General features: G+C 44.0%; 1 protein-coding gene across 1 annotated transcript in view; it reads right to left on the bottom strand.

Annotated features, from left to right (window-relative positions):
- The window catches only part of VWF (von Willebrand factor), a 246,104-nt gene that overhangs the window by 140,836 nt on the left and 91,666 nt on the right, over positions 1-13,602 (bottom strand). The window contains exon 19 of the mRNA XM_034784806.1: positions 4,759-4,862. Within this exon, the coding sequence (XP_034640697.1) occupies positions 4,759-4,862 (104 nt within the window). The remainder of the gene's footprint in view (positions 1-4,758; positions 4,863-13,602) is intronic.

The raw sequence follows: 13,602 nt of genomic DNA, 5'->3' as shown, positions 1-13,602 counted from the left end.
TTTGGATAACGCTTCATAGTACAGTAAATATTCTACAGTACATTTGGTGAAAACAATGAAGTCTCAGTAATATGAAACCTCAACAGAATATCTGCTATTAAATATTTGGTTAGAAGTGGAGCAAGACCAACAATTTTTGTACAGATTATGAAGTGTGTGACTTAGCAAAACTCAGATAAGCACGGTTCTACTGTATCATGCTTCGTAAAGATGACTCCAAATTTTGCACCAAGCTCAAGCCCAGTACTGAATTCCTAGCACATAGCATAATAAAATGTCTGCCACTGGCTTAGGGTTAGAGCCATTCTGTTGCTTATGAACTAGGGTCTCCCACTTGTCAAGATGAATGTAAATGCCAAATCTGACACCTCTGACTCATATATTGTGTTTGCAGGTGTCCACATCTGGCTAAGAACAACTGAGAATGAGAACTCCTCCAATAGCACTATAAAAAGTGAAAACAAAAGACAGGAGGATTTGACTTCCAAAATGCAGACTATCTATTCTTGGATATTCACAGAGTGATAGTAATTTCTCACATTGATTCCTAAATGATGCTTAACTTGATGTCTGCTGAGAGCTGTCATGCAACTTTACAAGCCCAATATGTTATTCAAACTGTACAAAATTAGACCTTGCTTCCAATTTTAGCTTAAAAATAATAATTGAAATGAGATGCAAACATGAAAAGTAGGAAAACTGGCTATTTTATGCATTTCCCACCTTCCTCCATTTTAGAAGAAAAGCATGTGTGTGTTTGGGTGTGCATTTGAGGACCATTTTTATCACTACAATTTTGCAAATACCACATCAGAAGCAAAAAGAAAAATTGCAAGAATGGAGTAATGCAGCATCTTGTAAAAATGATTGCAAAATTCAAAAAACGACTGAAAATAAGTGAAATAACTATGGAAATCACCATGCACTGGGAATTTTGTGGATAGATTTTCAAAAGAACAAAAAATCCACAATACTGTCCTCTTGCATAGTGATATTATTGCCTCAATAAAGTTGTCAGTGTAGCTGACCTCCTAAATCATCTCATATTACTAAGAACAGAAGCATGAAAGCAGGTTGTACTCTTCAAAGAAAATCAAAATCCTCTCTTCCCCCTATTCTCAAGCATAACATTCCAGATCTACAGTGTAGGAACTAGCTCCCTAGGAATCACTATGGGAAAGTTAGTATTTCCATATAAACAACACAAAAAAAGGCTACTGGAGACTAGGTTCAAAACTAACTTGTATCCATTAGCAATTTAAAACCATGTCCCAATTATAGAAACAACAGAGCTTAATCACTGTTGTTTAAGGGCCCCTACAAGAAAAATCTTTGTTGGGGAGCTGATGTTCTCTCATGTAGTTGAGAATGAACCATGAAAGCTGCTACAGAATTGGGCAATAAAAGGTCTTGGCTAAAATTTACAAAAGAGACTATATGACTTAGGAGCCTAAGTCCTATTTTGAAAAGTGACTTGGGCACTTAAAAGCCAAGTCTCATTGAAAGTAAATGGGACACTTGGGCTCCTTGGTTGCTTAGTTGCTTTTGAAAGTGTAACATCTTAGTCTGCATTGGTCTTGTTTTCACTGCAATATGAAACTGTTTATTAATTGTGTCAGGGAACACCACATCTGGCTTCCCCAAACTTGTAGGAATTACAGTGTAGAGGGGCCTGTAAGCTAAATCACAGCTTTTTAGCTTTATTATCCTAGAAATCTGTTTGCCATGGAAAAAACACAGAATTTGTGTTGTTACAGGGAATCTTTTGTTTTTACATTTTATAAAAAAATAAAAACATGTATTAACTATTAACTTAATTTTACTCAAAGTACCAGTGTCACTAATTCAATGCATGCAACTTCCCCCTCTTCTGGTTGATTTTTGAATGCACGTTAAATTTACATAGCTACACATACTCCACTAAACTGCTTCCAGCCTATAGAGGTTACTCAACAGCATAGAGCGGTTCGTGTTTTAATGCTTATCGAATTTCACTTCAGCCTCCAGCCGTGAGTAATTAAAGTTATGAAAACATGCTAAAAACTTTAAAAATCACCCCTAAAGACCATGTCACTGAGTTTAGCAAGGACAAATTTGATGTTGATGGTAATGTGCTGTTCTGTATGCAGCAAGGCTGTAGATTACGTTCGAAGGCAGACAATTGTAGAACACATGGAAAGCACTCAACATACACTCAATAAAAAGAAATGAAAACAAGGATAAAACAGCAGGGCCATCGAAAACAGTAAAGAAACAATGCACTGTGACTGGATTATTCTATTAACTTTATTTTATTGTAATGATTGATGGCACTGGTAGGCTTCAAACTTGCATACAAATTGTAACTATATCAATAAAACTTTGTGTTCAACTGATACCTATATATATTGTGGCTAGGAAAACTGAAGTTCAGCATTTCATTTTAATCATGGAAAAATGCAGATTTTTTTTATGTTATTTTATCAGAATTTTTTTTTTAAATCACAGAAAACTAGAATCCCTGTTTATTATAAAATAGCAGCTATTTATTAAACAGAGGCCCAGAACAGGAAAAGGAAATGGATACTGTAGGTGAGTTAGCATTAAAAAGCACTGAGAGATCGGTGAGAATTCTACTGGAAGTCTACACACAAGTTTGCTGCAAAATAACTACATTGGCTTTTAAGCCACACTGTTTGTTATTCTGTTGCGAGTCAGTTTGGGGACACGATTATTTTGGAATTAAAATGTCTTTTTTCAATTGAAAATTAAAATAATACCCTTGTATTTCAAAATAGGCATGTGCACACACCAGTTAGCAGGTGTGAATTAAATCTGATGTCGTTTTTTTGATGCTCGTTTGAGTGCAGACAAGACCTACCACTAGAATAGCAGAGGATGCAGTAGATCAAGGTTCTGTGGGCTGAGATTTACAGATGAAAAGTACTACATAAGAGTTAGGAAATATTGCTATTATTAGTGCCTTGGCATAGCAGTATCTGGAAGCCCCCAGGATTGGAATAGCATGGGGATGCTGTAGATCCATATGTAAGCACATCAGCTGATCGGGGGGGGGGGGGAGGAGAACGTGTGTGCAGGTGTAACAAGGCTGGAACAACCAACAATGCTCTGGATGAGGAGTGAAATGCATTGGTAGAGCTGCATGGGAACATGCAAATCCAGTATAAATCTACATCCAGTCTGCCCAAATGGCAGACCACAGGCAAAGACTAGAGCCTTGACACCACTGATCATGCTACTGACACCACCTAAGAACAGGCTAGCTGTCGTTGTAGCTCTCATTGTACTGTTAGACAGTACCAGGTTTACCATGGTGCCGGGCCCAGAGTCAGAAGGGGCCGCGGCCAGCTCAATCCCTCAGTCGGCTGAGCTGGCCAGGAAAGCTGCTCCCACTCCTGCTCCATCCCCGCCCTGCCTCTTCCAACCCCTGCTCCGCCCCAGCCCTGTCCCCACTCCACCCCTTCCCTTGAGCTACTTCCCGAGGGACTGCAGCAGGGGTCGGGCACGCCCTGCACTCACCGGGTGGCGGGAAGTGGAGCGACCTGGCCCTAGCCTGCTCTGCTCCGCCAGCTCCCAGCCACACCGCCGGTTCCCCCCTGCCCCTCAAGTCCCAAGGCTGGGAGCCAGGGGAGCAGAGCGGAGTGGGCTGGAGCTGGGACACTCCACTTCCCGCTGCCCTGTGAGCAGGGCCACCGATAGCAGGTTCGGGCCCCCCAGCAAGGGCGGACCAGCTAAACAGGGCTGACAAGACAGGGGGGAAGCTGGACCCCGGGCCCCCTTCCGGACCACTGGGTCCCGGTAATTTGTATCAGCTTCCCCCCCACTCTCGTCGGCCCTGCCTGTGAGTACGGGGTTGGACCTTCCCTGCAATCACCGGGTGGCAGGAAGTGGAGCGACCCAGCCCCAATCCACTCCGCCGCTCGTGCTGGGAGGCGGTTTCCCCTCTGCCCCCCAAGCCTGGGGATAAGATAGAGCGGTGGTGAAGGGGCGTGGAATGGGGAAGAGAAGGGGATGGGAGAAGTGGGGGCAGGGGGGAAGCTGGAGCCCAGCATGAGGCATCCCCTTGGCAGCAGCTGGGGCTCCCCTGTTAAGCAGGCTCATTGAACTCTCACCCTGACAAGCCCCACCTACGCTGCATCTGTACCACCCCAATGAGCCCCTCGCAGACACACCTCCCCACTAAGCCCCAACCACCTGCACCTGGACCCCCACCCAAATGAACCCCATCTCCCCTGCACTCAGACCCCTCCTGCTGAGCCCCAAACACCCTTATAGAGGAACCTTGCCAAGAAGCTGGGAATAGGCAACAGGGAATGGATCACTTGATTATTACCTGTTCTGTTCATTTCCTCTGAATGGGGCACCTGGCATTGGCCACTGTTGGAAGACAGGATACTGGGCTAGATGGACCTTTGGTCTGACCCAGAATGGCCGTTCTTATCTTCCTTTGTTCTTATGTAACCTAGTTCTCCTGAGTCCCAGTCCAGAGTTCTATCCTTTAGGCCATACTGCCTGCCCTAGCCATGAATCTATGCATAATCATACTCTGGACCTAACCAGATGTGATCATGCAGTGCTGGTCAAGAGCACACCTAGCACTTTTCATTGCTATTAGTCCAACATTTTAATGCATCCTCTTTCCTATCCCCACTTCCCTCAGGAAGTGTGTGTGGGGGGGGGGGGCGAGGGGGAATAAAACATCATTTTAAAAATTGTCAATCATTATTGCAGACTTGAAATACAATGCAAATGGCTCACCAAGTGTTACAGTCTTTGTTCACTGTCTCTCCTTTAGCGTATTCTCTTCCATTGTGGAAACATGGGCACCTCTCAGGAACAACACATTTGTTCTCATGTCGTATCTAAAAATAAAAGCCCCCCCACACACATTTTATCAGCAGTTTGACACCTTAATATCTGCTAGTATAAATTACCAGCACACTAAAGGAAAACAAACATGAGAAAATGCAAACGCAATAGCAAAGAAGCCAAGACTATCCTGAAATGCAACCCCGTCTCCACTCTGGGGGAAAAGGTGGAAGGGACTGGACATTGGCTGAAGTTGCTGAGAGAAACCAGAGCAGTAAAATTGAACAGACCACAAGAGAACTTACTGATGAACTGATGAGAAACACTAAACATGGGATGGGATGAAGGAGGATAAACTAAAAAAGAATGTGGCTACCATGATGAGCAGAGGGGAAGCATGCAGTGAGCTATTCACAAGCACTAGGTATCCCAAGCATGACAAGCTAGAAGGGGATTGCACCAGGAAGAAGCCAGAAGTAAAGTTAAGGCTGATTAGCAGTCAAAGGACAAACACTGAAAAGAAATCCACGGGTGAAACCGACTGGGACCACAACCAAAGAGCACGGCTCAGGCCATTTGTAGCTCTGATAAAGCAAACTGATTAGGATGGTGCCTTGCAGATGCTGGAAGTATTTGCCAGTGCTCTGCCAACTGCAGATTAATGACCCAAGGAACACTTCTCTTGAGAGGGTATTCCACAGACTAATAGATTTTATGATTGGGGAATGTGTCATTATATTCAGCCTACTTTTTTTCCTATCTTAACATCATCCCATTATTTGTATTTATAGCTCCTCCACTTTTATACAATACTAAGTTTCTTCCTCTTCAAATACACGCACTTTGGCCAAACTTGTTCTTTTAATCTCTTTCTTGAGAAATCAGTCCTTCCAGACCCTTCAGCTATTTCTGTTACTTTTCTCTGAATTTTCTAAAGTTTAATCACAGACTTTCCACAATGGAGATGCCCACAACTATGGAGTTGGGCAAAAACCAGTGTGGGTGTGGTTTTGCTAAAATCTGGTTTTGGTTCCTGGCCTTTTGGAATACAGAATAGTTCCCCTCACCAAAGCCCAAAATCCCAAAACTCACCTGATCACTTTTAACTGTCAAAGTAAAATAATCATTTTTGCGTCCTTCATATGTCTGAATTGGAAGTAAGACCCATCTAGTCTGACTGCCAGGGTGAGTCAGCAGAATATCTCTGCACTTCCATACAGGGTCCTGGAACTCGGTATCTGTTCAAAGAGTCAGCACTGGTCCCATCTTTTCAATACTAAACACAGGTTCTGAAACTGTGGTCCATGGACCATTAGAAGGCCACAGAGAGCTGGCTGATCACATGGGGTATGTCTACACAATAGCTGAGAAGGTGCTCCCCAGCATGGGTAGCAGGGCCGGCGCCAGCATTTCTGCCACCCCAAGAAAAAAAGCCGCTATCGGCAGTGGCAGTTCAGCGGCAGATCCTTCGCTCCTAGAGGGAGTGAGGGACCTGCCGCCCCTGAATTGCCACAGGTGCCGCCCCAAGCACCTGCTTGTTAAGCTGGTGCCTGGAGCCAGCCCTGATGGGTAGATGGACATGCACTAGCAGTGTGGCTGGGGCAACACAGGTGACTACTCAGGTTAGCTGCCTGAGTATGTACCTGAGAAAAATGACTGGAAAACAGAATATTTTCCTGAATATAAGGGAGGCTAAATAAGCCAACTTTTCTCTTTCAGTTTGCAATGGATGGGAATGGCCACATTAGTAATACACTTAATATAGTATCGTCCATATCAGTGGAACAGAAATGATGAATAATATACTTGAGAGTCCTGTAATAAAGTCAGTGCAGCAGAAGGAAAAGGAAGCTGAGATGTGGGCAATAAGGAGGAATGTATCCCACATAATGTGGTTCACGGTATGAAAAGGTTTGAGAATCCCAATGATAAAAAATAGCATGGTTTTTAAAAGCGGCTTCAACTAGTACCGTTCAGTTTATCCTCCCTACAACTTTGCCAAGACACGATATGGTTAAAACACTTTCCAAAAGCTGTTCTCCAGACTAGGTAGTGACCTACTCTCAAACAGTTTTCAAAATCACATGTTACTTTCAGAGGTGAAAGTAAGCCGGTACTGTCTGGTACGGCGTACCGGCAAGAGCCAATACACCGTGCCAGACCGCACGGCTTCTGTGGCGGGGATTTAAAGGGCCCTGGGCTCCCCGCCACAGCAGGGAGCCCAGAGCCCTTTAAATCCCGCCCGCAGCTCTGGCGGCCTGGCTGGGGCTGGAGCTGCGGTGGGGATTTAAAGGGCCCAGAGCTCCACGGTGGCCGGAGCCTCGGGAGCTCCCAGCCACCTCTGCAGCTGGGAGCCCGGGTTGATTTAAAGGCCCTGGGGCTCCCATCCACAGCCGGTGCCCCAGGGCCTTTAAATCTTGAGAGGCCCCGCCTCTTCCGGTTGAGGCCACGGCCCGCTCAGAACTCCGGAAGTACCGGTAAGTCCTGTAAGTTACTTTCACCGCTGGTTACTTTTGTAATGTAGGTTTGCCCCAGAATAGGGATTTTTCAGTGTTGTTTTGTTCTTCTAAATAGACGATACCTGGCAGTTCCAAAGACAGCTACTCAGTCAGTAACATGCGTAGCTCATACGCAAGGTTTTATATAGTGTGAATCTGACACAATTTTTGGCACTTACATTTTGTACAACAGCTAACCCAGAATATTAATGCAAAGCATTTTACATTACAGAGGGCCTTTTATCCACACGCAGCCCAAAGTGCTCTATGGTCTTTCAAGGGTACTGTTATGTTATGCAAGTTCAAGCCCATGGAGGTCAGGTGGGGGCAGAGGTGCACTTCCCCAGTATGATGTCCTAGAGGCATTGCTTCAGACTCAATCTCCATACCTCCAGTAGCACAGAGGGAGAATAGGCCAGAAGAGATCCCAGTTATGACCTTTAAAAAGGGGCAGCATTTGCTCTCCTTTCCTCGTCTCAAAGTGGTGGTGCATAAGAGGACTGTGTTTGTGGCCCCACTCTTATCCCTTCACTTCCCAGCTCTTCTGTGGAACTTAGCACCACTGTCAGCATTAGGCTTTAGAAGGACCAAGCTAACCGCCTTGGGCACAAAAACTGGGACTGGTCAATGGTGAAGGGGTTAATGAAGGGAAGATTGGTGCATCTTCTCCTTGGCCCCTCAGCCCTTCACACACTCATACAGAGCTAGTCACAATCTACCCCTGACAGCACAGACTACAAAAATAAGTGTCATTTTGCCCAGAACTAACATGCAGCCATCGCTGGGGAGAAAAGCAGCAGCTATGAAATTGTGTAGGCTGTTAAAGGCAGGAAGTGACAAATTCCTTATCCATTTGAAACCATAGGTAGGGAATTAGGGATTCAGGAATATTAATAATTTTGGCCCCAAAACCACATGATCAGAAGTTCAGTTTTTATGTCCCATCCTGAAGCTCACAGCCGAGTGTCCCAACACCATGCTGGGTCACAGGTCTGTAATGACTGAAAGAAAAATGCCACAGACTGCCTCGTCACCACATCTGTCTGTAAATAGTTGAATTTCCCATGGAAGTCTTGCATCCAATAGTTGCTTCTCCTGTTTAGCACAGGAGATCTAACAGTCTCTCAGCTTAAGGTAGCGTGGGCATGGCTGCGTGGGGAGGTAACCTCAAGAAAGGTCAGAGGACTGTAACGAGAATAGCTGCTGTTCACACCATCTCACATCCTCATTAGCAGTGCTCAGGGAGAGCATGCATAGGATTTATGTGGCTGACTAGTTGATGAAAGTTCCAGCTGGTTGGGGATGTGCGAGAAACACCCACCATTTGGCCTTATGATTGCTTACATGTCCCATTCTCGGTAGAAGATTTCTCAAGGCATTTTTAAAAATTAAAAAGAACATTTTAGTCTGCAAAATGTTAAGGTTCCTCAGTCCTATCAGCCACTTTATTTGTGTTTAACTGTGATCTCCTCTGTCCTGAACTTTCCCCCTGCCCATGGAAGCTCAGATTCTCTCTTTCCACCTCTCCGTAAGCCCTTGTGCTGCAGTGGAAAGGGAGAAAAATGCCTTCAGGGGCCTTGTTTACACTGGAAAAGTGCATCCTGTTGGAACACATTAACTAACATGTTTTAACTAACACAAAGCTAAGCACAACCCATTTTCCAACCTAATGCATCTTCCTAGTGTAGCTATGGGCAGAGAGTTACTGAACAGAAAGGCAGTTCTCTCACCTATTGTTGGAGATTTATGTGTTACAGTTGTTTGTTGTCAGAGCTGAACAAACCTGCAGTGAACAATTTATGCTAAAGCTGCTCAGAAAACCCAAATCATTCCCTTAAAAAAAAAAAAAAAATTGAGAACCTCCACCCCCCCGCCCTGCCCGTTTCCAAATTTTCCAATGGAAATGTCAGGTTTTCCATGGGATTTTTCTAAATGGAACAACATTTTAAAATTGACATATGCTGAAACAAAATGAAATTTTGTGTTTTGGTTTCAAATGTTATTTCATTTCAGTTTTTGAAAAAGAAAACAATTTTGATTTTCTATTTTGAGCTTCTGGATTTTTGTCCCACTCCCCCAACCCCTAACCCCTGACGTCTCCCTTTTTTTACATTCCCCTTTTTTTTCCACTAGAGTGGGGAAAACCCTACTTTTCACCCTTTTTTTTTAAAACATATTTTTCTACCTGGAAACAGTTGGCAAAGCCATAAGCAAGTGAGAAAGAGTAGTGTTTTCCACAATTTTGCATACGTACTTACTGATTTCGAATGTTAGGTAGAAAAATATAAAATTATGTGAAGAGTGGGGTTTTCCCCCATTCTAATGGGGAAAAAAGGGGGAACATAAAAAGGGAGAGAAAGGGAAGGGGGGAAACAAAAAATCCAGAAACCCAAAATAGAAAATGAAATGGTGGGGAGGGGGAAGCATATATAAAACTGAAATTCTTGTTTTCCAAAACCAAAATATTTTAAGTAAAAAATAAAAAAAGGTTTTTTTTATTGTCAGCTGAAAATTATTATTTTTTTGTTTTGAATTTTGCAATTGGAAAAAAAATTATAATTATTTAAATCGACATTTTCACCTGGAAAATTTCAACTTAAATGAAGCCACGTTTTCTGATGGGACACTTTTTCCATCAAAAAATTTCAAACAGTTCCAATTTATACGATGAATCCTTGTTCATAATGTCCTTTTTTATTATTCAAATATGTTACTCACAACTGTTCAACCAGCAATTTGCGTTAACACATTAGAACCTATGGATTGCTCTGTGGATTGTGGTTAACCCAGTTAACACGTTTTTAAGTGTCTTTGTCTATGCCGGGGTCGGCAACGTTTGGCACACGGCTCGCCAGGGTAAGCACCCTGGTGGGCCGGGCCAGTTTATTTATCTGCTGATGCAGCAGGTTCGGCCGATCGTGGCCCCCTCTGGCCGCGGTTCGCCGTCCCGGGCCAATGGGGGCTGTGGGAAACTGCAGCTAGCACATCCCTCGCCCGCGCTGCTTCCCGCCGCCCCCATTGGCCGCGAACAGCCGAACCTGCCGTGTCAGCAGGTAAATAAACTGGCCCGGCTCCCCAGGGTGCTTACCCTGGCGAGCCGCGTGCCAAACGTTGCCAACCCCTGGTCTATGCTAAGGGCAACATTGTGTTTATCATCATATGTTGCAGTAAGCATTTGTTCTTTGTGTTGGATCATTGGTCACAAACCATATGGCATTGTGTGTCTTGATTGGATGCTTTAGGCTTTAAAAGCAAGTGGATTTCCACTTCTGTTCATGAATTATTTGTAAGCATTCTGATTGTCTGATTAATCTATTGTGCAAATAATAAAAAGACCTTTTCAAAATGTCCACAAGTGCACTTCTGGTGATAATACTTGTGCAAATATTTATTTACGCTAGTATTCAAGATACTTTTGCTTCCCACAGACATTCCTGCAAACAATTATTCCCCTAAAGGTTTGAGAATTAAAAGGGTCCTAGAGACCAGCAAAGTGAATTGGCAAGTCTCATTTGTGAAAAATATTCACAACTACTTTTTTTTGTTGCATTTGCTCAGCTCTACTCATCGCTGATCTGGAAAATACCAAGATCATTTAATTTCCATCCCTATCTCTGTATCTCTAGGAAAACACACTCTGGGGAGGAGAAACTGGCATCCAATAAAATTACATGGCTAAAAAGGAGCATTTCACACCTGAATGATATTAAAATCTTGTTGCCTGTGGTGAAGGCTGCTGTGAGCACAAGGTTAAGCTGGTTGCCAAACGCCGAATCAGGAATGAATCTTCCCCAAGGCTCGTTTGATTGAACCTTTGGGGTATATTTGCTCTTGCTCTAGAGATTGTTCATTAGCATCAAGTGAGCATGTCCCACCCAATCCATTTCAGGGGTTCCCCAGTGCCAATGAATCTCAGACCTTTCCATTTTCTATACCCAGGTTCCCAGTAAGAGAAAAAAAAACAACCTGAGCACTGATACTCTCTTTTTATGGCACAGGCTACAATGAAATAAGTATCCCTTCAGATGTTAACTTAGTCTGAAGATAGTTTCCAGAATGGAGGGTCTTGTGGGTTTTCTCACCTGCCAGAATGGAAGTGAGCAAGATAGCAAGCAACTGCTTTGAGACTGAGTTCTACCAGTAGATTGAACTATACTGCCATCTAGTGGATAAAAGGAGCTATCCCTTTTTACCAGGTTTCAAGGCATGGTCCTAATCCTACAAAGCCTAAACTCAGGCAAATCATCCCACTGACTTCAATGGGGAAGTTTGCATCAAATTCCAAGAGCTGCCTCTTCTGGTAAGAGTCTTAGGGTATGTCCACACTACGGAAACTACAGTAGCATAGTTATGTCGGTATAGCCCCATAGCATAGGGGATTTTTCCATTGGTGCAGGAACACCCCCTGCCCAAACAAACAGTAGCTACATCAGCAGAAGCACTTTTCCATTGATATAGCTGTGTCTATGCTGAGACTTATGTCATAGCTACATCTTTCAGGGGTGTGGTTTTTTCACACCCCGAACCAACATAGCTGTGCCAATATAACTTTCAAGTGTAGACCAAGGCTGATGCAGTAATTGTCTGAATGATGGATCAAAGCAGTTCAGAAAAAATAAGAACCTGTGTAGTAGCACTGGTTAAATAAAGCCACTGTGAATGACATTAGGCCTAATCTACACTAGAAAATTAGCTTGGCTGAACTATGTTGGGCAGGGTATGAAAAATCCACATCCATGTGGCATATTGAAGCCAGTGTAGACCGTGGTAGGCTGATGGAAGAATTCTTCCATCAAGCTAGTTACTGGCTCTTGGGAAGTTGTATTACTGACGCCAATGGGGAAACCATAGGTGCTGGCTTCCTCTGGGCCCAGGAGTTGCTCAACTCCTCAATCCGCCCCAGGTCCCACCACCCACCCGCCCCCTTCCCCCAAGCCTCCACCTAGTCCCACCTCTTCCCACCCCTGCTCTGCTGAAGGCCCTGCCCCCACCCCACCTCCCAAGTCCCCAGCCCTGCCCACCTCTTCCCACCCCCACCCTGTCTCTTCCCCGCCTCTTCTTGCCCAGTTCCACCCTCCCCTGAGTGTGCCTTGTCCTCACTCCTCCCCCTTCCTCTCAGAGCCTCCTGCTTGCCATGAAACAGCTGATTGTGGCAGGCAGAAGGTGCTGGGAGGGAGGAGGAGGAGTTAATCAGTGGGGCTGCCAGCAGGTGGGAGGTGCTGGGGGGCTGAGGGGGAAAGCTGGCAGCCAGTGGGAGCTGGAGCACCCACAGAGTCAGTGCCTATGGGGGAAACCCCTCCTGTTGGCATAGGCGGTGCCTACACTGAAGTGTACACATTTCAAGTGTAGACAAGTCCTCAGTTTCAAACGTTGGCATTTTCCCCCATTGAATAATTATGACTACTTTTTTCATTATATGAATAGCTCTAACCTGGACCTTCACCAATTCCTGGAAGCAAACCCAAATTTCACACCCATTGTGCAGATTGAGCAGATCAGGATAATTCTGACAGACTTTGGCATGAACCCAAACAGACTGCAAATCTTTGGGAGGCTCACTTACTAACATTACTATATACTATGCTAGAAGATTCCCCCTGCCCCCTTCCCAGCAAGGAAAATTAGTGGAATATTTTCAGCATTTGAAATCTGAAAAGTAGTAACACAGTTTTAATAAAGAGGAAAATGAATTATTCTTGTAGTTGAATAATTTGTCCTTGAAAGTATTGATGTGTAATCTTTCTCAATCACAGTTTTGTATCTGCCACAAAAGAGTGCTGTTGGAATTAGCCCATTGCTTGCATTGCTCACTGCTGACACAAAAGATTGCAGCTGGTAGTACAAGGAGCTTTCCTCATCCTAGCTGCAACTCACCATCTCAGCTGCTGTCATCAGAAAGCATTTCTATTTTGGAGCAGAATCTGCCCCTATAAATGTCTGATTATCAGCAAATATGGTACCAATCTTCCAAAAAAAAAAAATAAAGAGGGAAAGTGATCCTGGAAATTATTGTCTAATAAGCCATCTAGTTTCTAGTAAGATATTGGAAGAAATACTGAAAGAGAAAAGAACTATACTCACATACAAGAGAAAAAGCACCATAGGTCTATAAATCTACATAGTTGCTACAAATGAAGCCAACCACTGTTTTAGATAGAATTCAAAACTAGTGAACAAAATGAATTCTCGAGGGCTGTTCCAAGAATTTCCATGGCAAAGGTTTTTCAATGGAAAGTGGGTTTTTTGTCAAAATGAACTTTTTTTTGCCAAAAGTCTCTTTCTGAGGAAAATTACA

Source organism: Trachemys scripta, chromosome 1 (genome assembly GCF_013100865.1).
Source record: "Trachemys scripta elegans isolate TJP31775 chromosome 1, CAS_Tse_1.0, whole genome shotgun sequence".
Lineage (NCBI taxonomy): Eukaryota > Metazoa > Chordata > Testudines > Emydidae > Trachemys > Trachemys scripta.
The sequence above is the reverse complement of the archived record's forward strand: the minus strand, read 5'-3'. Positions and strand labels throughout refer to the sequence as shown.